Raw genomic sequence first — 20,796 nt, 5'->3', positions numbered from 1 at the left:
TGCTGAAATAATAAAGTAACTATGTAAGTGTATTTATAAAATAAGCCGTCTCAATTTACATCATAGAAAAATACCATCATTTAATTATTTACATCATAACATTTTGGAGGTTTTTATAGCTCTTTAAAATTCCTGTGGAGCATCTAGGTCAATCTGGTAGGACGCTACAAATATTATATTTAAAATAATTCTCCATTCTATTTTTCTTCTGAAAAACCACTCTTGAATTCAAACAGCTCCAGCTGCTTGAAATGGTGAAATACCTTTGTGCTTTTCAAAAATCACATCTCATAAAGGGCATTTATTCTATAGAATTAAAGTTTACTGAATAATAAATATAACTTTAAATGATGCAATCTGTCAAAACCCTTGAATGTCAAAGTTAAAGCCGATAGCCCTGCGTGAGTTTTGCTACTTTGGAAAAGGAAAAGAAGCAGAATATGTAAAGGCAACTTCACCTTTGAATTTCTTCATCTTTGTATATTTGTCACAAATAACAATTTAAATATCCTTTGAGGTTAATATTTTCTGGTTGAGTGGGAAAGTACAGAAAAAATATATTCATGCATAATATGAGACAACAGAGACTGAAGCGTCTTATTTGTAGCAAATTTTATTTTCAAATAACCATAAAAGGTATTCAGTTACTCTTCAGATTAATTTATAAGATCATGCAAGATGTAAACAAGAAGTTCCAAAGGAAAAAATTGTTCCTGACAATTCTAATATGTGAAGAAAAAGTACACAGAAATGCACACCAGGAACTTTTGACATATGGCTAATACCTGGATCTTTATTCTCGCCCGCTTTTTGTCATTTCAGCACAAGATAAATGTAGTGCAAAGAAGCAAAAATTAGTAATCCAAGGAAAGAAAAACTTGCTAATGTGATGCATGATAAGGGAGCATTTACGATATTAATATTCACAAAGAAATGTTGGAAGTGGGAAGTGATGTTAGATTAAAAAAATATCTATTTTGCAGCACAGATGAAAAACAATTTTGTTATGGTGATTATATTGCTACTCACATCATATTCATAGACTTTTCCTTGAATCCCATGCACAGTTCTGATTTTTTTTTTTTTTTTTTTTTTTTTTTTTGGTTTGGAAACAGGTAAAATAAAATGAAAATCTTCCCAGAGGGCATTAAAAATAAGACATTAACTTAGAATCTATGTTGCAAGTAAGGTAAATGGTAATTTGTAAAGCAAAGGACTGTGGCTTTACATTAGACGGTTTTTACTTATTTGAGTATTCAGAGTTGGTTCTCAATTGCTAAGAGTATGAAATATTTGAAAGGCCAATCCAGAGTTTATCTACGTATGGTTTCAAAGAAACTACAATGTCATTTCACTAATTTGGACTGAGTGATAGTATCCTTATTTAATCCTTGTGTCTAGAGACCATAAAACATAAAAAGTATTGAATCACCTCGAGAGTACACAAACTCTCTACAAGTAAAGATAGCTTTGTTTAACACACAGTTGAAAATTAAAACTCCAAACCAAGTTAGGGGTTTATATTTATCTTTGACAACAATGGTATCATCTTTAGTATTCTCCCGAAGAGCCTAGAATGACACGACTCCACATTTCCATTCCAGAACTTCCCACTTCCAACGCTTTTCTCCATGATGCCCTTTGCAAGCGCTCGCGCAACACAAAATGAGATGCTATGTAAATGTGGTTTATAAAATGCTTTGACTTCAAAGAAAGCTTACTGGAAAAGAGTGTGCTGTGGGTTCTACAGGGGTTTTGTTAAATAAAGCGATCTGTTTTTTAGGTGATGAAAAATCACCTTAAAAGTCTTAAAAGTGTTTGCTTTGGGTCCTTTATTTTGGAGTTTTATCCTTATTTGAGGTATGAAAAACCTACTCGCTCTCTAAGTCAGCATTAAGATGGCTACTCACCCAAGGGGACAGATGCTCTCTGTAAAGCTTTTTTTGCCCGAGATCAATTTGCCAGAAGTTAGACTAACCCAGGCATCCGGGAGGTAGAAACTATGAAAATTTAGTACCTTGCTCCCTTCTGAGAAGTCTACATCCCTCTCTTCCATGCCCAAGAATGAGTGTGTGGTTTGCCCAGACTCAAAAACTGCCATGCATCATGGGAAAGCATGGCAGACCTTCCAACTCTACATCACATGCTTTTTTTTTTTTTTTCCCTCTTCCCACTCACATAATTAGTGCTCCTTTCTTTTACTTTTTCAAAATGTGCCTGTTTCAAATTTGTATTATTTTTTTCAGATGTCTAATTGCAGTTACGTTCTTTCCCTCTTTGGTCTCCTCCCGCATTTCACATACCAGACAAATATTTAAAGGTCTGTAAAACCAGGCGAGGCTCCAAGATATTTCTAACCGAAACTGCCATAGGTGACAGCACAGGGAAAGAAAGCAAAGTTGTAGGACAAGGATTTGAATAAACGGGGTGCAAACGTATTGGAAAATCTATTTAAGTTGCTATAGCCATGGATGAGGTTTCAATGAGGCATAAACATTCAAGTTCCTGACAAAACCAACATGTTCCATGATCAAAATAGTCTACTTGTCATGATGCATTGCATTTTTTTTTATTTTTTTAAAGAGTAAGTTGCTCTCTCTTTTAATTTTTTTTTTCCTTTTTTAGTATTCAGGAAGTGAAAGCATTTAAGAAAACATTCAAAGTTCTGAGAATACATGTAAGTGAAATATTTAATGTCTGTCATTCATAAAAGTTACATCATTTACATAGGGTTCATTTGTATATAATAAAAATTTCATCATAATGAAAACTTTTCTGGAAAGTTATATGTTAATTTGTTTAACATATGCTTTGGATATACAGCTAAATAGGAATCGTTAAAAAATTCTTTCTTCAAATATTCCCTTTAACAATTAAAAAAACCTCATTCCTAAATATTTGTTTTTCTTTCCACTTGCTCCTTTGTTTGTAATATCATATGTAATTTGAACTATGCAAAGATTGGATCTTTCCATAGTTCAGAATATATTTGTATACTTCAATAAATTTGCTCATTGCATAGCAAACATGTAAACTTACACAGTATCTATAAATTTTACCCTAATAATCTAAAAACGTTGCTGAAATTTTACATGATAGTTTAGTCTAAGGTTTATTTTTTGTTGTAATTTGTGTTTTCTCTGTGGGTTTTTTTTTTTTTTTTTGGTAATTTTTAATACATGGGCCAATTGAATACAACAAATAAAAAGTCATGAAAAGTTAAAAACCAAGTAAGTCATTTTATCCTAGACTACCAGAATTTAACCTCATTATATTGTTTGGATTTTTTTTTTTTTTTACTAAGTATAACAAGTTGGAAATGTATTGTGCTGCCTCTTAAGACAGTGTTCAAAAGTAATTTCAACAGTGTGTATTTAACATAAAGTTAACTATGTTCGCGTCAAATAAAATGTTTATTAATGAAAGCTATTTATCATACAAGAAACAGCAAAGATAAGTCATCATACAGAGATGTACACTAGGAGTGACAGATGTAAAAGTGCATGCAGAGATTTCTGTTTAAAAAGGAAGTAATAAACAATAATACTAAAATTACTGGGTTTTGATTCCTATACTCTCAAGTGAGTGATAGCTTTTCTTTGAATTTACAATTGGAAAATGCCATCAACAGATAGGACTAATACACATTAGCAAGCAGGTGAAATGAATGTTTTTGGACTTTATTTTACAACTACTGTGCTTGACAAATGTGTGGGATTTTTTAGCAATAATAATTTTCTTCAAATATGGGGTGGGCATATTACTGCCAGGTTGCTCTGGTTTATACACGGCTTAACTAATTTTGTTTTAAACCACATAACTTTAAGCCTCCATTTGTGTTAGACACCATAAAGAACAGAATTTTTGTTAACATTCAGTAAATGACATTTAAGTCTCTCTCTGTCTCTCTCTCTCTCTCTTTTTTTTTTTTTTTGGCTCAATAGATTTTAAAATGTATGATTATCATAACCTAATATTGTCTTTGTCTTCACTGCAGTGGATTTCCGATCAAACTTTTCCCCTTCTTTTAATACTTTAGGGAATTTTCAAACGTCGGGATGTTTGGCTGTAATGCCCCAAGATTTGTTCTCCCTGAAAAAAATCATAGTGACAATTTATTAACTACAGAGCAACTTGGCTTTTAGGGGTCTGCAATTTCTATTTTGATTTACAAATATCCATTTGTGCTCAATAGACCTAACATTAAATCTTAATCATAGTTAAGTTTCTTTTCATGCAATTACTTTGCTAATTATCTTTTATTTTTTAATTCTAAAAATTGGGCAGAGTCAAATCGGTGGGGCATTACTTTTATTATAAGAAAATATATTAAAGGTAATTCGAGGTTGAATTACATTGCATATGCAACGGTGTGTACATTTAAAATGAATCAGAAGTTTGGAAATCTGAAAACTATTTGTATGTTTGAATATTTAAAAATTGTTTGTATTCCCACTTTAATAGCTTTTACATATAGATATTGGAAACACACTAGTACAGTTAAACCTTAAATTGATGGGAAATAAAACTCCTTAGATTCAAAATGGTTTATTCACACAAATTTAATAGGATATATCACAATTGTTTGGTCCATAAATATTTAGGGGAAATAGTTTCTATACAATGCATTTATCAATAAACAAAGAAACATGGACAATTTTGCTAGACCACTTACTGTACTATAAACACGAAGCTCAATATATAAGATTATTGAATTTATCAACTATATTTGAAAGAGTGCACAACTGCTTTCTATGACATGTCTGTCCCCTCTAACAGGATACACCATAAAAAGAGTTTCGGAAATAAGAGGTAAAACAGTACAAAACTAGTGAGGTGTCAAAAGGGCTTAAAACAGTTAATTTAACAAACAACACATATATCCTGATTTTTCACAAACTTACTTCCAAGTTATATCATAAGGCACGTAGGAGAACTGAGTTATAATTAGTCTACTTAATAAAGTAGATCTATAGTACCATACATTGTTCTGTCAAAGAACAAAATTTATAAGTATCAATATTTTACCTGTAAAAGTGTATTAATAAGATCTCAGCCTTACCAAGGTTGTTTGGTCTGGTTAGTGGTAAATGCCCAAAATGTAATAGAAATATGAAAAGTCAAGATTTAAGCTCCATATAAGATGATAACCACACTTGCTAAATATATAATGGCAATCACACCTTTCTTCTGTTACAGTGTTAACTTATCTTCCATCATCTTTTTTTTAAAAAATAAGCTACTTTCTGTGCTAATTTTCTAAAGACCCTGAGCAAAAGTTACAATAATGCACTTTAATGTGGGCAGTGAACTGTCAATATGTAACCACACATTTATACAGCCAGAAGGACACCTTTAAAATCTATTAAATAGCCACTTCGACCACCAAAGGAGATTTAAGGGGTCCAAAAAGTGGAGAATATGTGCAAAGTTATTCTTAACAATCCACTAAAGCAAGACATATATCTTGACTTCTTTTTTATTTTTTTTAGGAAATCCACAATCTAATTGGTGTTTAACTACAACAGAAGCGTATAGATGAACATTCACCACTGCCCAGACCATTAAGATTTTAGCTTAAATTAAAAGAAAAATAATGCTACTGTAAACTAGGAAATATATTCAGATCAGCATCCACGAGGCTTCTGAGTTTATCTACTTTAAGACTAATAACTTTAAATCTGTAATGCCAGAAAAGTTTTTTTTTTCTGACAAATATATCAACCTATGCCAAAGTAAAATAAAGCAAAACAAACCAAAGAATTCTCATTGTCGATATTAGTCTACTAAGGTTTTCTTTTTTAACATAATTCATATAGAATGCCAGATACAATATCATGGTACAGCTGAAGCCAATTAATAGAGCTATTAATTAAATTATACTGATTTTTTTAACTTCTTAAAAAATTATATTTTGCTTATTTCCATTTTCCCTAGGAAAAAAAATTAATTTAGAAAGAATGGTTTTAGAACTATCATTTTTAGCTTTAGGTTAACAGTATAGAATTTCAAGCTCTATATGGAATTTTCATAGATACACAGGGAGTTTAAATATTTTTCAAATGTTGAAAAGTAAATAACTAACAAGTGTTCCTGGGATGTACACCCCTAAAGAGAAGGAAAAGTCACATTGCTAGAACAGATTTCTCACCTAATTAATCTTTAATATTTAGAGCTGCTATAGTTAATGCTTTTTGTTTAATCATATTCCTCATTTGTAAGATGAAAGAATAATCAAAACATTTTTTCACTTTTAAAATTAAAAAAAAAAACAATGTGAAGTTTTCAAAATTCCATAAGTATACATACAATCGCAAGATTTAAAAAATAACTTTAATTATCTGATTCTTTATTAACCTAATCATTTAATTGGGAATATGATTATTTGCCCATTATCATACCACTTTTTTTTTTCTTCGAGATTCTGGAAATAAGTAACATACAATTTTAAGAGGCACTTATTAGAATAATTCAAAAACTCTCCTTACCAACTGAAAGCTCTAATTATTTTTTTTAAAAAAATCCAAATACACATTGTAGACAAAAACAAAAAAAACAAAACAAAACAAAACAAAAACAACAACAAAAAAAAACACTTTGTAAAGGAGACAATTCTGTAAACTCATTTGCCAAGTGGCTGCAGATGCTACACACCAAGCTGTTGCTTTTATTTCCCAAATATCTTGTGGGTTAGAAAAAAAAAATCTTGTAAATAATAAAATAATAATAATTAGAATAATAATAAAAAGAAGAGGAAGAATGAAAAAACAAAAACAAAAACAAAAACCAATGTTAGAAAAGGTTCGTTAAGGTAGTTTGTGAGGGGCTTCCGGATTCGTGGCTGTCCATGTTAGAGGTCACGGATGTCACTACAGTGATAGTGGGATTGGTCAGGTCTGTTAAAGTGGTCGCTGTGCCGGGTGGAGTGAGAGCGCCGCTGTCTGCTGAGGGCGGGGCCGGAAGCGACGTGCCATCAGCTTTATCAACACCCCCATTCTCCTGCCGCAAAAGGTTCCTTCTGAATTTGGCTCGTGCGTTTTGGAACCAAACCTGCAAACCAATCCCAATTGATTTCTTTACCGATGTTTATTTTAGACTTCTTTTGTTTCTCTCTCTCTTTTTCTTTCCTTTTTTTTCTTTTTTTTTTTTTCCTTGCTTCCTTTTTTCTTTTTTCTTTTTCTTTTTTTGAGAGTATGTTTTCTTTTTAAATATAATTGTTTTTATTTTTCTTGGGAGAGAAGGGCTGGGGTTTGTTTTGTTTTTGTTTTTGTTGTTTTTGGTTTTTGGCTTTTTTTTTTTTTTTTTAAACAGAGTATTTCAAGTAATACTATGGGTACTCCCTCTCAACTGCATATATCCCCCCAGCACTAACAAGTGCCACTTGGGACAACTGATGCTTAAATGGAGATACCATAGACATGAAAGCACAGAGATACAAGGGGGAAACTATATCCTGATTCCTTAAGCGATTGTTATCTTTTGAGAATGAGGAAAGGCAGGGTCATTGAAAGTTTCACAAAGTAAGAAGGACTCCTATGAAATGAACATCACTGAAACAGATTTCAGGCTGTTCTTGAGTCTGACACGTGATAACTATTCTCCACATAGGAAAAACCCAGGGCCACAGACCCCAAGCAGCCAGAAACTGGTCGGTGGAATTTTAAATGCCTGCTCTTTGTCACTGAGAAGTAGAAGAAGATCACAGGTGACCCACAGCAACCCACTATAATTTCATGAGTTGTATACTCTTACCCTTACAAGTCTAGAAAAACAGTTGGACAGCAGGTCTAACTCTCAGTATTTAGTTTTGCTCTACAGTTTGTTAAAATGGGAAAATTCTTGCTACACTTGGTTGCTGAGACACATTAACCATGGCTGTGGCTTTTCCGGAGTTGAAAAAATGAAAAAAAAAAAGAAAAGGGTCGATCTGAATTTGGAAGGTCATGGCATGTGAGTGAGGCTGCCAAGAGTTTGCTGAAGTAAAACAGCACCAGCGGGTCCCCCTCAAGTCTGTGCACTGAGCCTAACGTGAATGGAAATCTCTAAAGCCACAACTTGTACAAATAACATCACCCACATTAGCAGAGCAGTGAGGTGAGCTGTGCTGGCTTGGGTGGCCCCATCTCTCCATCGATAGGAAGGAAGAATGTGGCTGCATTTCAGAAGATCCTGGGTCTCTCTTTGGGCACCCTCCCGGAAGCCCCTGCAAAATTTCCGCACACCCTCTGGGGAGATAACTAAGGTAAACTAATGAGAAGCAGTACAGGAAATATCTGTATTGCTCTAAACAGGGAAGAGAACTGTTTTTACTGGCAAGGGTAAGGGAGATTTATACACAGCCAATGATGGAGGTTTCTTACCTGCAAAACTCTTTTGGTGAGGCCTGTTTTCTGAGCAAGCTGCTTGAGGTCCTTGGCATCCGGGTTGTGGTTGATGGCAAAGTAGGATTTCATGGTCCGGAGCTGGTGGTGCTTGAAGGAGGTGCGCATGCGCTTGGTCTTCTGTGAGGGTGGGTAAGGCTGCTGATCCCGGTCCAAGTGGTCTGCCTCGTTCTCGTTACAACCTGTTGCGGGATCAGTGAACAAACAAACAACTGCTCAGTGGGAAGTCCCGCACTTGCTGCAACGGTAGCGGTAGCGGGCTGTGCGATGGTAGGATAATAAAGCAACGGTGGGAAAGGCTGTCGACCCAATTATAAGCTGTATCGAGACAAGACAGAGGTTAATTACCAAAGTCAGCCAAAGCAGCCTCTTCACGTGGCCACAACCAAAGTTTCTGTAATGGAAAAATGTTAGATAAATCCTCTCTTTTGTATAATGGTTGCTGGAAAGCTCGAGAAGATGAAGAAGTCGCAAGTGTGAAAGAAACATCCCAGGGGTAAAAAGGATCGACTCTAATACGTTTATGCACAACCGCACCCTGCCCTACAGCGCACACAACAGTTTTTAGAGACTCCACACTTTGTCTGTGTTTGTGAAATGAGACATACTCCCTGAAGGCACTGCTCTTTGTCATGAGGGATATGCAAACCATTTCATCTCTCTCCAATCTGAGAGTTTCTGAGAACCCACCAACTAAGGAAGACTCTAAGTCAGTTCCAATTTTTAGCTTGTTCTGAGTCTTCTCAATCAGGAAAAAGGTGGAAAGTAGCTGGAGAAGGGGGAGAGTTTTACAAAATTAGAATTTGTAGATTTCTTATGTAATCCCAAGAATATTATTTTTGAGTGTTTTTAGCTATAGCTGCTTAATATAGGGCAATGCCAGGAAGAAAACAGTTTTCCCTTGGAGTTATTTTAATAAATATTTCTGAAAGAGAATGAGCCCAGACTTCTCTTCACTCAGTTCATGCCTGAAGCACTCCCCACAGCTCACAGTTCAGAGACACTGCTGGTGCCTATTTCTCAGCTCAGATCTTGGCCCTCTTTGCTGTGGATGTTTGTGAGTGGGATTTGAGCTGTGCCCCTGGCTGGTCTGGCAGAAAGAGGGTGACATCTCTCTCCCTGCAGAGCTCTCCTCAGCATTGAGGGTAAAACGACCCAGACTTTGAAACCAGCCTAAGAGTCATTATCCCCAGGATGTAAAGCTGCACATTTAAAAGGTCATTTCCAATAACCTCCTGGCTCTGTGTAGGAAATATGACCACAAAATGAAAAATGTTTTTTGCTAAATATTTACTGATTCAACCAACTTCTCAAAGGGCATGGCATTTTTTTTTTTCTTTAAACCCTTACTTCAGGTATTTATACATGTATTTTCAGATCTAATCATCCTACATTTTAGCACATTATAATAGAATATCTAAAATATTTACTGATTCAACCAACTTCTCAACTTAAAGGGCATGGCAATTTTTTTTCTTTAAACCCTTACTTCAGGTATTTATACAATGTATTTTCAGATCTGATCATCCTACATTTTAGCACATTATACTAGAATATCTAAAATTAACCTGATCATGTTACTTGGTGGCATACTACTTTACTGAAGAAAGTAAAACATTTCTTAATATTAGCTCTTCTGCTTGGTAAAATATTATTTGCCTGCTATGCTCTGGTTAGAATTATGTTCTGAAACTTTCTGGTAAACCAGCATAATCAGCAGAAACAGTAGTTTGGGCCATCAACCAAGAGGTCAGGCACATCACAAAACCCATTTAACAAGAAATTTGCTCTATTGTAAGAAGACATTACATTAGGCATGAATTAATGTTTCCTTTGTTTAAATTTCCATAAGATACACAAGGAGGAGGGCACATCTGGCAAAAGAGCAGATGAGTTCATTGAGAGAAAGATTATATACTATTCACCTTTGGGTCCCCTGCGTCAAGCACAGGGCCAGGACTCAAAAGCATTCCACCAAGATTTTGAATCTTTGTTCATCAATAAAATCAAGTGACTATTAATGCAAAGCCATGTCAACTTGAATGGAATCCAAGTTGGCCATATACATACAAATGTTGAACATATCCTTCTTTTAAACTGCCCAGAAAAGTAACATACCCTCAGAGATAAGAGAAAGAATATACGCTACATTTTATCCTATTTTAGCCCAGTGGGGGATATGTTGGGTTCAAATATTCTACAGAATTGCACTTTCATATCCTCAAATGGATGAAACAGCCTCTTAAGACCTACTATAAAACTATATTTATCTCTAGTAAACTGAGCTATATTTCACAACCAGATTATAAATGTACCCACCACAAAATGGTCAAAGAGGCACACCTGGCTTTGGGGCTTCTTCAAATAAGATTTCATTCTTACCGCATGTGAGTAACATTTAACTTTTCCTGAACAGCACATCAGATTGAATATTACACTTAGAGGACTTAACTAAGTGCTTAACTAATGCCCTTAGCCACTGCCCCAACTCAAGGTATTATTTCTTAGAGATGAATGTGATTCCTAACCTCACTATGTACTCATTAGTTTTTAAAATGAAGTTTATGAAAAATAATCATAGAACAGTGTGATTAAACTGCTTTTCTAAATATGCATTCTACATTCATTATTGCTGATTAAAAATTCAGCAGATAACGTTAGTTCATTAAACACAATTATGGGACTTGTTTCCACACAGTATATGGTTCAGTGTGTAAGAAGATTGTTAGCTCTTTATTAAACAGATATTACTGTATGCTTTTCCTGTGACGGTGTTATCATATTACTCAACTTAAAAGAGCAATCTACTTCTTCCACACGGTAACTCAGTGCATTATCCTAAATTGTTTGTGTTTAACTACAGATGCATTGTATAAACTTGCAAGTGATTGTGTTTCCCCAGGGTCTACTTCAGAAGTATACTTGTTTCCCCCCACCCTCTGAATTATGAGATGGAATGACAACTCTCTTAAAACTACTTTAAATGTCCACCTATAAGTACACATCTGACACACTATAAAGTCAGTGAGAAGATCTAAATATTTTCTTTTCCGGTCACTGATGAAATAATGGTCACCTGTACTAAAGCCAGTTTCTGTTCCGAAGGTATGTAACCTTCTGAGAACTAACTGATCCCTGGGAGACCACTAGGGGTCAGTGCCAGGCTAATTTCACAACTATCAGGCGCTTTCGACTCCAAGAAAACCCAAGGAAAGCAGATTTTAAAAACTGGCAAAAATTTAGTCTCGCCACTATCTCTAAGTTACCCAAATAGGAGCTGCCTATCCTACACTAAATCTTCACTCCTGGAGGGCTGCCTTTCAATCTAGGATTCCAAATAAACTATGTCTCTTTCTAAAATATCTGCCTGGGATCTGCACCGGGAGGATTAACTAAATTGGTAATATTCTCACTAAAAGGCATTTGCCAGATGTCAAACACTAACTGATCTTTGCCACCTTTCACATCTTCTCTGGACGTCTTTGAATCATAAACATATTTTATGTATATGATTTTTTTAAATATATCAATTCATAGATTGCATTTTAGTGTCAATGCTACTGTTTCTGAAACTAGTTTACAATTAAGCAGAGATGGCAATATAAGACCCAAAGAAAGCAAAAATAATGAGTTAAAACTGTGGGTCCATCTCATTTTCTACCTTTTAACATGTTTTCAATTTGCTGAAGCTTTTCTTTTGCTAGTTTTGTAACAAACTGGCATAGATGGTTAGATGCATAACCTTTTTTTTTTTTTTTTAACAGTGGGATTGATTTCTGGTCATGTATCTTTGATCCAGTTTCTCTAGATTATTTATTTCCATCTGATTTTAAAGAAGTATGTACTATTCGTTTGTATCTCTAGGAAAAGTCCAGAAAGGATGGGGTGGATACTAATTAAAAGACATCCAGTCTGAGGTCCTATGATGTTCAAATTCCGGATAGTGAGGCCTCAGCAACCGTCTCCTCCTGCAGGAGCTAAACAGCATCACCTTTCTCGAGAAATCTTGCGGCATTAATATACAAACTAAAGGCCTAAGTGGAAGGAGATTTTCATTCTTTTTTTTTTTTTGAAGATATAAATTTGTATTCTCTAGCTACCACTAAAGTCTATTGTCTTTAAAGCTCCCAGCTCTTCCCACTAAAGGAAGATCCAAGGCGAAATCAAATTGAGCTAGTTAGATTAAATAAACAAGCGGAAAAAATAGGATTGCTTCCCTGTGGCTAGAAATGTCCACCTTTTTGCACACTTTCTCGGGCGGAGGGATTCCCTCTCTCCCAAGGACTCTCCGGTTATGTGGGTCCCGGCCTCTCGGTCTCTGTCTCTGTGTCTCTCTAATTAGGGCATTAGGGCCTTGGTGAGTGGCTCGAGATTCCGATGTCATCTTCTATTAATAAAGAACAATTAGTGCCCTGCCTGTCCTGCTCCGGGGACCTCGCATCAAAGGAGATGAAATGAGCGCGCTGGGCAAAGTGGCCCCGAACCAAACCCCCGCGGAAGTGCAGCAGGGACGAGCGCCAGGCCGCGACCCGCAGCCGGGGGTTGGCAAAACCCGGGGCTGCGCCCGCTGCCCCGCCACAAACCGATCCTGGTGGGGTCTGGAGCGAGCCGGCTGGCCTTTTCCCTTGCTCTAGCGACCCTGGCCTGAACCCCCTAGGGACAAACGTCGCTGCGCTGAGCTCCCTGGTCGCTAATCTCCCTGGGACGCCGCGCGCCGCGCTGGCCGGGTCGGGATTCCTTCTCCTCAGTTACATCAGCCGAGGACCCCAGGAGGCAGCCCAGCAGAAGGCTGGGGGGAGCCGCCCTTCCTGAGAGGCTTCCCCAGGAAACTCTGGGCTCCGAGCAGGCCTATTAGTTCCAAATGGTTCACGCTGGCTGTGTGACCGTGGGTAAATCACTTATCCTACTGGATAACTTTGAGCCACAATGGCTCAGACACCATACCAGGCACTGGGGACCGGAAGGCAAAAACCAGCAAGATCTGTGCTCTGGGACGTCCATGCTTTGGCTGGTACCTGGGTGCTCATGGTAACAGAGTAGGGTTGCCACAATGAGGGTCCCTCGGGTCCCTTCCGGTAGAATGGACTCCCTAGCCTGAGTCTACTGTCGGCTGAGATTCCCAGGTTTCCCAAGCATTAGCCTGGGGGCTTTCCAGACCCCCCTTTTTTCCCCAGTGTCTGGAACTCCTACGAAGAGCTTCCTTCCTGCTTGGAGTTCGACGTGCTCGACAAGGTCCATCCCTATCCTCACCTGGGGGATGCAGAGCAGGGGCAAGCTACCAACCATGGGAAACGGATGATTGAGAGATATTGATAAGTGATACATGTCTTCCCAAAGCAAGGGAGAAAGTGTGCTCTCAGGCCTGTTGCCTGCATTTCGTTTTTAATTAAGACAGAAGGCTGGTGGAGGATAAAAGGGTGGCCTGTCACACCACCGCGCTGCCTCAGTGGTCCTGACCTGGAGTGTCTTTCAGTTTTCCAGGGGCTCTGGAGGTCCTGGTGGCTTATCATACAGGGAATGAGCTGGCTGAACGACTGCCCTGACCTATGCAAGGGGCAGGCCAGCTCAGCTGTGGAGGGTGATTCCTACCCTTACAGCTGCTTTTTCACCAAGACCAGGGATTTGGTTTTCGACACTCTTGCCAACTGTGTTCCTGATTAACTCTGGGCTGGTGACCACAGCCTCTGCTCCCTCTAGACAGACTGGAGTTGGGCTCTGAAGATTTTTTTTTTTTTTCCAGTATATAGGAAAACCTCCTCCAGGATCTATAATTTGGCTTCCACACAGGAATTGCCCCGGGGCTGTTTTGCTCCAACTGGGAGCCAGAAACTAATGGGCTCATTAACTAATGGGCAACAAGGATTTGGCTCTGCCTGTTTGGGGGAAGTCATTGCAGCCTCATGGTTATGAATGTGTTTTTTGCCACAACCTAAATAAAGGTCCCTCTCTCTCTCTCTCTTCCCTCTCCCCCTCTCCTTCTGTCTCTCCTCTGTTTCTCTCCTTCTTTCTCCTCCTTCTGAGCGAAAGGGAGGTGTGCTGACGAAAGGGGAGTGTTAAGCAAAACACTCTCGCCACCCGATCTCCGAGTTCTGCGGAATCCTCCGCTGGGCAGCCAGAGGCCAGGGCTGCTGGAGGAGTGAGGGGAAAGTAGCAGGGCTCACCTGAGTTGTAATTGACGATGTCCACTCCCAGCGCTGGGCTCTTCCGCTTCCGGGGCCGCCCTTTCTGCACGGTGCCAGTGCCGTTGAAGTAAGGCAGGGCCAAGCCGCCGCTCTTGGCCGCCAGCTCGGTGTAGCTCAGCTGCGGTGTGTACTCCCCTTGCAAGAGGGTCTCGAAGTGGGCGCGGCAGTACACCAGGCTGTCCTTCATGCCAAAATGGTCGCCCGTGGTCAGGGTCTTGTTGCAAGCGGAGCAGGTGAAACAGCTCAGGTGGTAGACTGAGTCTCGGGCGCGCATGACCATCTCGGAGGCGGAGATGCCAAGGTGGCAGCGGGCACATCTCTGCACAGAGAACCTTCTGGAAAAACAAACCCGTCAAGTCAGGGCGCTGGTTGAGGCAAAGACGGGGCCATCTCCCACCCGTGACACCTGGGGTTTGGTCAGCGGTGGCCCAAGACGGGCACGTAGGAGGGTTCCGGGAGAAGAGGACACGGGTCCGTTTGCGTTTGGTCATTAATTTTGTTTACTTTTTGACCGGTTCTGGTGAACCAGGACAAAAAAAAAAAAAAAAACAAAAAAAAAAAAAAAAAAAAAAAAAAAAAACCTTACATTAAAATAAGAAGAATTGGGTAACATCCTCAGTTTCCTTTTCTGTAAAGATTAAAAGGAAAAAAAAACACAACAAACAAAAAGCCAAACAAAACAAAACAGAACCAAAAACCTGCACTTAGCTAACTCGAACGCTACGGAAAGAATCTTAAATTTCAACGCCGAGGGAAAGCGTTTCATCCGTTACAAAATATCCTATGAAGGGTGGTATTGTTATTATTATTATTGTTATTTATGGATGTGTGAGTGTACGTGAAAGCATTCAGACAGACGCGTTCGCAGAGGAAAGCTTATTCTTTTTTAATCACCTCTCTCCTCTGAGAGCAGAGCGAGGTCACTTGCACATAACTGTTCTCTTTCCCACCCCAGAAAAATAACTGGGACGCATCACAAAAAAACATCCCCCGAGTTTACTCTCCAGGCTGACCAGCACGGCTCTAACTCGCCGTGAATGGAACTCAGAACTGAGTGGCTTAGGTTTGTTTCACCAACGGCGATTATTCCTTTTCATGGTCATCTACGCGGTTTCCCGCCACCCTTGTGAAAACATAACACCCGGATACGGCCGCCTGGGCCACCAGTTCATTTCCAAGGTGCGGATCTCGCCCCGTTCGTAGTAAACGGAAAGAGAGAGAGAGAGAGAGAGAACACCCCGCTTCGGTGTTGGTCGACAGACACGCGTGCATTCAAGATTCGGAGCTTTCCCCAGATCCCCTCTACCGAGCTGTGCGGTGTCGGGAATGGGTGCTATTCACTGGCAGCTCCAGACCTTGGGGGTTCCTCCCACCCATCCTCACTGCCCTTGGTAGGGGTGGCTCAGCTCGAACCCGTCTGCAGTGGACTTCCCTGGTCTCGGGATTGGTAACAGTACCCCGAAGGGGCGAAAGGGGGCGAACCGAGGGGAGGCTCCCCGGCTCGGGCAGGTGGCCGCGCCAGGTGTACCAGGGCGTAAGAGATCGATAGGGGCGGGAATACCTGTAGTAATCCTCCTTGCAGTAAATGCTACCGTCCTTGGCGAAGCAGGTGAGCTCCGACTCGAGGGCCAGCTTACATTCACAGCACTTCAGGCACCTCAGGTGCCACTGTTTGTCCACAGCCAGCAGGTAGTACCTGTCCGAGATCTTGCCCCCGCAGCCGGCGCAGAGAGCGGGCTTCTCGGGGCTCAGCGGGGGCATGCCCTGCAAGGCAAGCACAACGCACCGCTGAGGAGGACGTGCGGTGGGGACGCACAGCTTCGAGACCCCTCTCCGAAGCTCAAGTCGTTTGGGGAGCACCTCCAGGGGCAGGGGCCACAGTGCAAAGGCAAACGTCGGGGAAAAGTTCCCCGCCGCGACTCACTCCATTTCTGTAGTGTCTGCCTGGACCCGGCGTGCGCATCCTCCTGGGACTATTAACCTAAAGACGCGTCGGCCACCTCGAGCCTCTTTAAAATGCTAGGACCGCACTGAGCAGAGGTTGGGCGGGTGCTCCCCAATTCGCATGTACAAGCTAAAAATTGTGGCTTTCAACGCACACAAAACTAAACAACGGAAATTTTTACTGGGGAGTGGAGAGGAGATTTGGAAGAACACAGACTTTTTTAAGACATTGTATTTCTCTAAATTCCTATGGGCAGAGTTAAGTTAAAAGGAAGGAAGCGATTATTATACCCGTGCTCACAATTTGGTCTACATTGTTTTGATCTGGATAGATTTGGCTGTTCTCTGTTTTTCAGGGATATGGGTCCCCTCCCCAGTAAGGGTATAAAGTGCCTGTTCCCAGGAAGAGTCTATTGTCTGGTCCCCTCTGCACAGTCCCTCTTTCCCCGGCATTAACATACCCAGGAGATCTGTGTCCTGAAAATCTGTTTAGTGGCCAGGTTAAGCTTCCCGCCCGCTGACCCACCGACAGGGCCGAGGATGAGGAAACCTCACCTTGACCAGCCCAGCCCCGCCACGCAATTAGAGTTTGGGTTGCTGCTTTTTGTTTTTAGACAAGATAGTCACAGCAAGGAAAAAGAAAAAGAAGGAGGTAACCGCTGGACATCTCCCTCAAGACTAGCAGGAATGGGTTGGACTTCCCCACAAAACTTTGGCGGGCCTGGAAAAGTAAAGTCCCGTCCTTTACTCAGACCAGCCCCCACCTCCTCCCCGGTACAGAATTCATGTTGCAAATGTGGAAACACCCACGAGCTCGGCTACTTGGTGGAACCCCAAACACCACTGACCCGCTCGGGGCAGAGTACCGGGTTAGTTTGCGCTACAATCCCCGGTGTGTTGCCAAAGGATGTGCACAGCTCTGTTTGGCTGAAATCATTTCCGGAGACTTCTGCAGTTTTCCCCTCCCGGCTCGTAAGTGGGAAAGGGAAGCACATAGACTATTAATTGGTTTTCTTTATTAATCGGACATGACTTTCATTAATATGAATAGCGGTAACAGTGGTCGTTGATTACACCGCTCAAGGGCTCCGAAGCTCTCGCGCTGGGGCTAGGTGCCCGGCTCCTCCGGATTTTTATTAGGTTTCCCCCTGCACGTTCCACCCGCCCGGCCCGGAAGTTGAACGCCGTCCCGCTTCGCTAGAGGGGCCGAGCCGGGCTGCCCGAGACCCCGAAAATCGCCGGCTTAGGCAGTGCGGAGCTCCGAGTGTCCCGAGAACTGAAGGTGGCCCAGTTGAGTCCGAGTCCTCTCCAAAGGTCCGGTCACCACACCCAGAGACTAGAGCCACCTGGGCTCCTGCTTGGCCCGGACGCCCCGGCTGCGCGCGCCGTCCGCGCGTTGCCCGCGCCCAGCTCGCCCTCCCGGCCGCCACCCTCGCCGGGGAGGCTCCCGCAGTCTGGGGGGAGCGGAGACCAGAGGTTGGGGGCTGCAGAAGAGGACATCCCCATCCTCTCACTCCCGGCCCTCCCTGCTCTGCCGGGAACAGCTGCGGCAGAGAGTTGCGAGCTCACGGTCTCGGTCGCGGAGACATTTCAAGCCAGAAAGGCGGCCGTTTCTTAGCCCGGCAGGCAGTGGGCGCGGAGAGAACCCACCCGACAGCCGGGAACGGACGTTCCCTGGGACCCTCCATCCTCAACTCGGCCGGCCAGCGATGGAGACCCGGCTTCGCCGAGCGCGCAGGGGCGCCTGCCTCCCGCCGCCGAGGGGGCCCTTTCTTACCGCGTCGCGGCCGTTGAGCTGAGCGCCTTTGGCCAGGCGGGCCTCGGTCTTAGATCTGCGCTCCATCTCCTCCATGATACCTTGGATGTGGCCTCCGGAGATCCCGTGGAAGAGCATGGCTGGGGGACGGAAAGGACACGAGTTGTCTTCTGCTCGGCACCCCACTATTTCCATATACACACGCCCGCGGCTCTCAGCTCATCCGAGTGAAGGAGCAGAAGGGACCGCAGAGAGCTGCGTGTTGGAGGAGCGCAGAGGCGCTCCGGGACAGAGGGCAAGAGGGAGAGAGGGAAGAAGAAAGAGGCAGACGGAGTGGAAATTGGTCTGCTCGGAAAAGAAAAAAAGAAGGGGGGGGGGGAACCCCAGCGTCTCCCTGAAGGAGATGTGCAGAAAACAAACAAACAGGGGCGGAGGGGAAAGGAGACGAAGAAGGCGAATCTTACTGCTCTGAGAGATCGAATTACTAATGGGAAACAACACTGCAGCGGGGGGAGGAAAACAAAATCTGGCGAAGAAAGAAAATAGTTTCGAACACAAAGAAAGAAAAAGAAGTGCTATTTTCAGCGGTCCCTGGCTGCTTGCAAGTTCCCAGTGCCTGTAGGTTGGGTTGGGGACTGCTCCTGCCGTAGCTGTGTCCAATTTGTTAAGAGACTAAAGCCAGCCCATTTTTGATAATTTAGTAGGAGGAGTTCTCTCCCTGGAGCTGCCACGGATTTTTATTCAGACAACAAAGACCTGTCACACTCCTCTCAACCCCCTGGTGATGGGCAAGCAGGGACAAACATTACAAAGGGGAGGGGGCTGGAGGGGGGGAGTAGGAGGGGGCATTTACTTCCCCCCCAACACACACACACACACACACACACACACACACACACACACACACATCCTTCCAAGAGTTCCCAGTAATCATGTTTTAAAGGGGAAAAGGAGCCCATATTGTCCCCGCCCTTGTGCAGGAGGCAGAAAGCCCATCTATTTGGTCCAAGTTCAAGATCAGACCCCAGCTCAAGGCACACAGAATGTCAGCTCCAAACTTTGGGTTTCCTCTTTGTGGACTTTCACGGTCTCTAGGTTGCAGGGGCTCCCAAATAAGTAAATGTTAAACAGAGATTCCTCTCTTCCCGTCTTCTTCAACTCACTTTTTAAAAGCAGGTCTCCTCACCTCTCCTAGAGGCCCTCCACCCTACCAGAGCCTGGAGCACCACCCCCCCCCCCAAGTGAAAAACAGGCTAGGAGAACCTAAGATTCTTGCTATTGGTGGCAAAAAAGCTTTTCTTTGAAAAATGAATGTAGAGGACGAGGCATGGACTTGTAGTGGGGAGTACTCAACTGAACCATGATGTGGGGTGAGGTGTTCTCTTACCCAATTCAGGTTTGCAGGTAATCTGCTGGGGATCCCAGGGTCCCCCTTGAAACCTGTCGATGCGGGCAGCAAGTGGAGGACCCTGAAGGACTAGGTGCCTGCCCTGTTGCGTGCTGTTCCCACTGCCCTTGTCGGACGGGGACTTGTAAAACTGGATGTGCCGCAATTTTAGGAGGATGTGAAAGGGGCTCCTCGAGGTGGAGGAGGGGAAGGTGAGAGCTGACAAGCAGAATGGCAGACCTGCGCCTCACAAGAGGCGGGATTGTTCTGTCTCCCTCTGTTCCCGTTAGCGGTGGCCCCTCCTTGGCCCTATTAAAAAGTGTCCACAATACTCCGATATTGTCGATTCATGCAAGCCACCAGAAGCCCCCTAGGGGCCCGAAGCGCACAGCAGCGGCAGGAACCAGCCCAGCTTTAACCAGGGAAAGTAGGAAGCTGGGGCTGCTCTCTGCTTCTTTCCTTCCTAGTGCCTGCCTGTTTCCCACCACCCCCATCGGCTTTCCCAGGAATGGCTCACGTCCCGACACATCCTGGATACCTCAGAGGGGTATGCTGGTGGCAGACTTGCTTCCCTCTAGGGAAACTGACTTGGAACAGCGGCCCAATTTGGAAAGATGAAGGGAGACAGGGAGGGAGAGAAAGAGGAGGGAAAGATGAAAGAAAGAAAGAAAGAAAGAAAGAAAGAAAGAAAGAAAGAAGAAAGAAAGAAAGAAAGAAAGAAAGAAAGAAAGAAAGAGATGGGAAGAAATGAGAGAATGAAAATGAGAGGGAGAGGAAGGAAGGAAGGAAAGAAAGAAGGAAGGAAGGAAAAAAAGGCAGGCAGGCAGGCAGACAAGAATGGAGGGAGGAAGGGAGCTACTCTCTGCAGCAGTCTGACTTCCTGTCCCAAAGCTTCGCCTTCTGAAGCTGCTGGAGTCACCTCTTCCATGAAACCCAAGACTCCACTGCTTCCCCTTGCTCTTTTCTCAGGGTCAAAAATAATGTTATTTGCAGACTGGACGCTGTTACAGTCCTCCGGGTGCCAGAATACAGCTCATAAAACACAATTTCACACAAAAATGAAGCCAATCAAGTGAACTAAGCTGGAGACCTCCCCCCCCCCCACTTTGGCAGCCCTACTGGACAGCAGGGCTGCTATTTACTGTA

The 20,796-nt window shown here is 42.5% G+C and overlaps 1 protein-coding gene across 2 annotated transcripts; it reads right to left on the bottom strand.

The window, feature by feature from the left end:
• Positions 1-3,083: 3,083 nt before the first annotated feature.
• On the bottom strand, positions 3,084-18,919 carry LHX9 (LIM homeobox 9). Of its 2 annotated transcripts, none has more exons than XM_049634304.1 (5): positions 18,285-18,910; positions 16,125-16,327; positions 14,543-14,898; positions 8,361-8,563; positions 3,084-4,092 (listed from the first exon to the last, which is right to left on the bottom strand). In XM_049634304.1, exons 1-5 carry the CDS (start codon positions 18,456-18,458, stop codon positions 4,036-4,038), a joined length of 993 nt encoding a protein of 330 aa, XP_049490261.1. In that variant the 5' UTR covers positions 18,459-18,910; the 3' UTR covers positions 3,084-4,035. The 2 variants fall into 2 exon arrangements, with proteins under 2 accessions (XP_049490261.1, XP_049490262.1); XM_049634305.1 differs by lacking the exon at positions 3,084-4,092 and adding an exon at positions 6,793-7,050 and having other exon boundaries at positions 18,285-18,919.
• Positions 18,920-20,796: the final 1,877 nt, after the last annotated feature.

Source organism: Panthera uncia, chromosome F1 (assembly GCF_023721935.1).
Source record: "Panthera uncia isolate 11264 chromosome F1, Puncia_PCG_1.0, whole genome shotgun sequence".
In the NCBI taxonomy this organism is placed as follows: Eukaryota; Metazoa; Chordata; class Mammalia; order Carnivora; family Felidae; genus Panthera; species Panthera uncia.
Note: the sequence above shows the minus strand (reverse complement) of the source record. Positions and strands in the feature narration are given on the sequence as shown.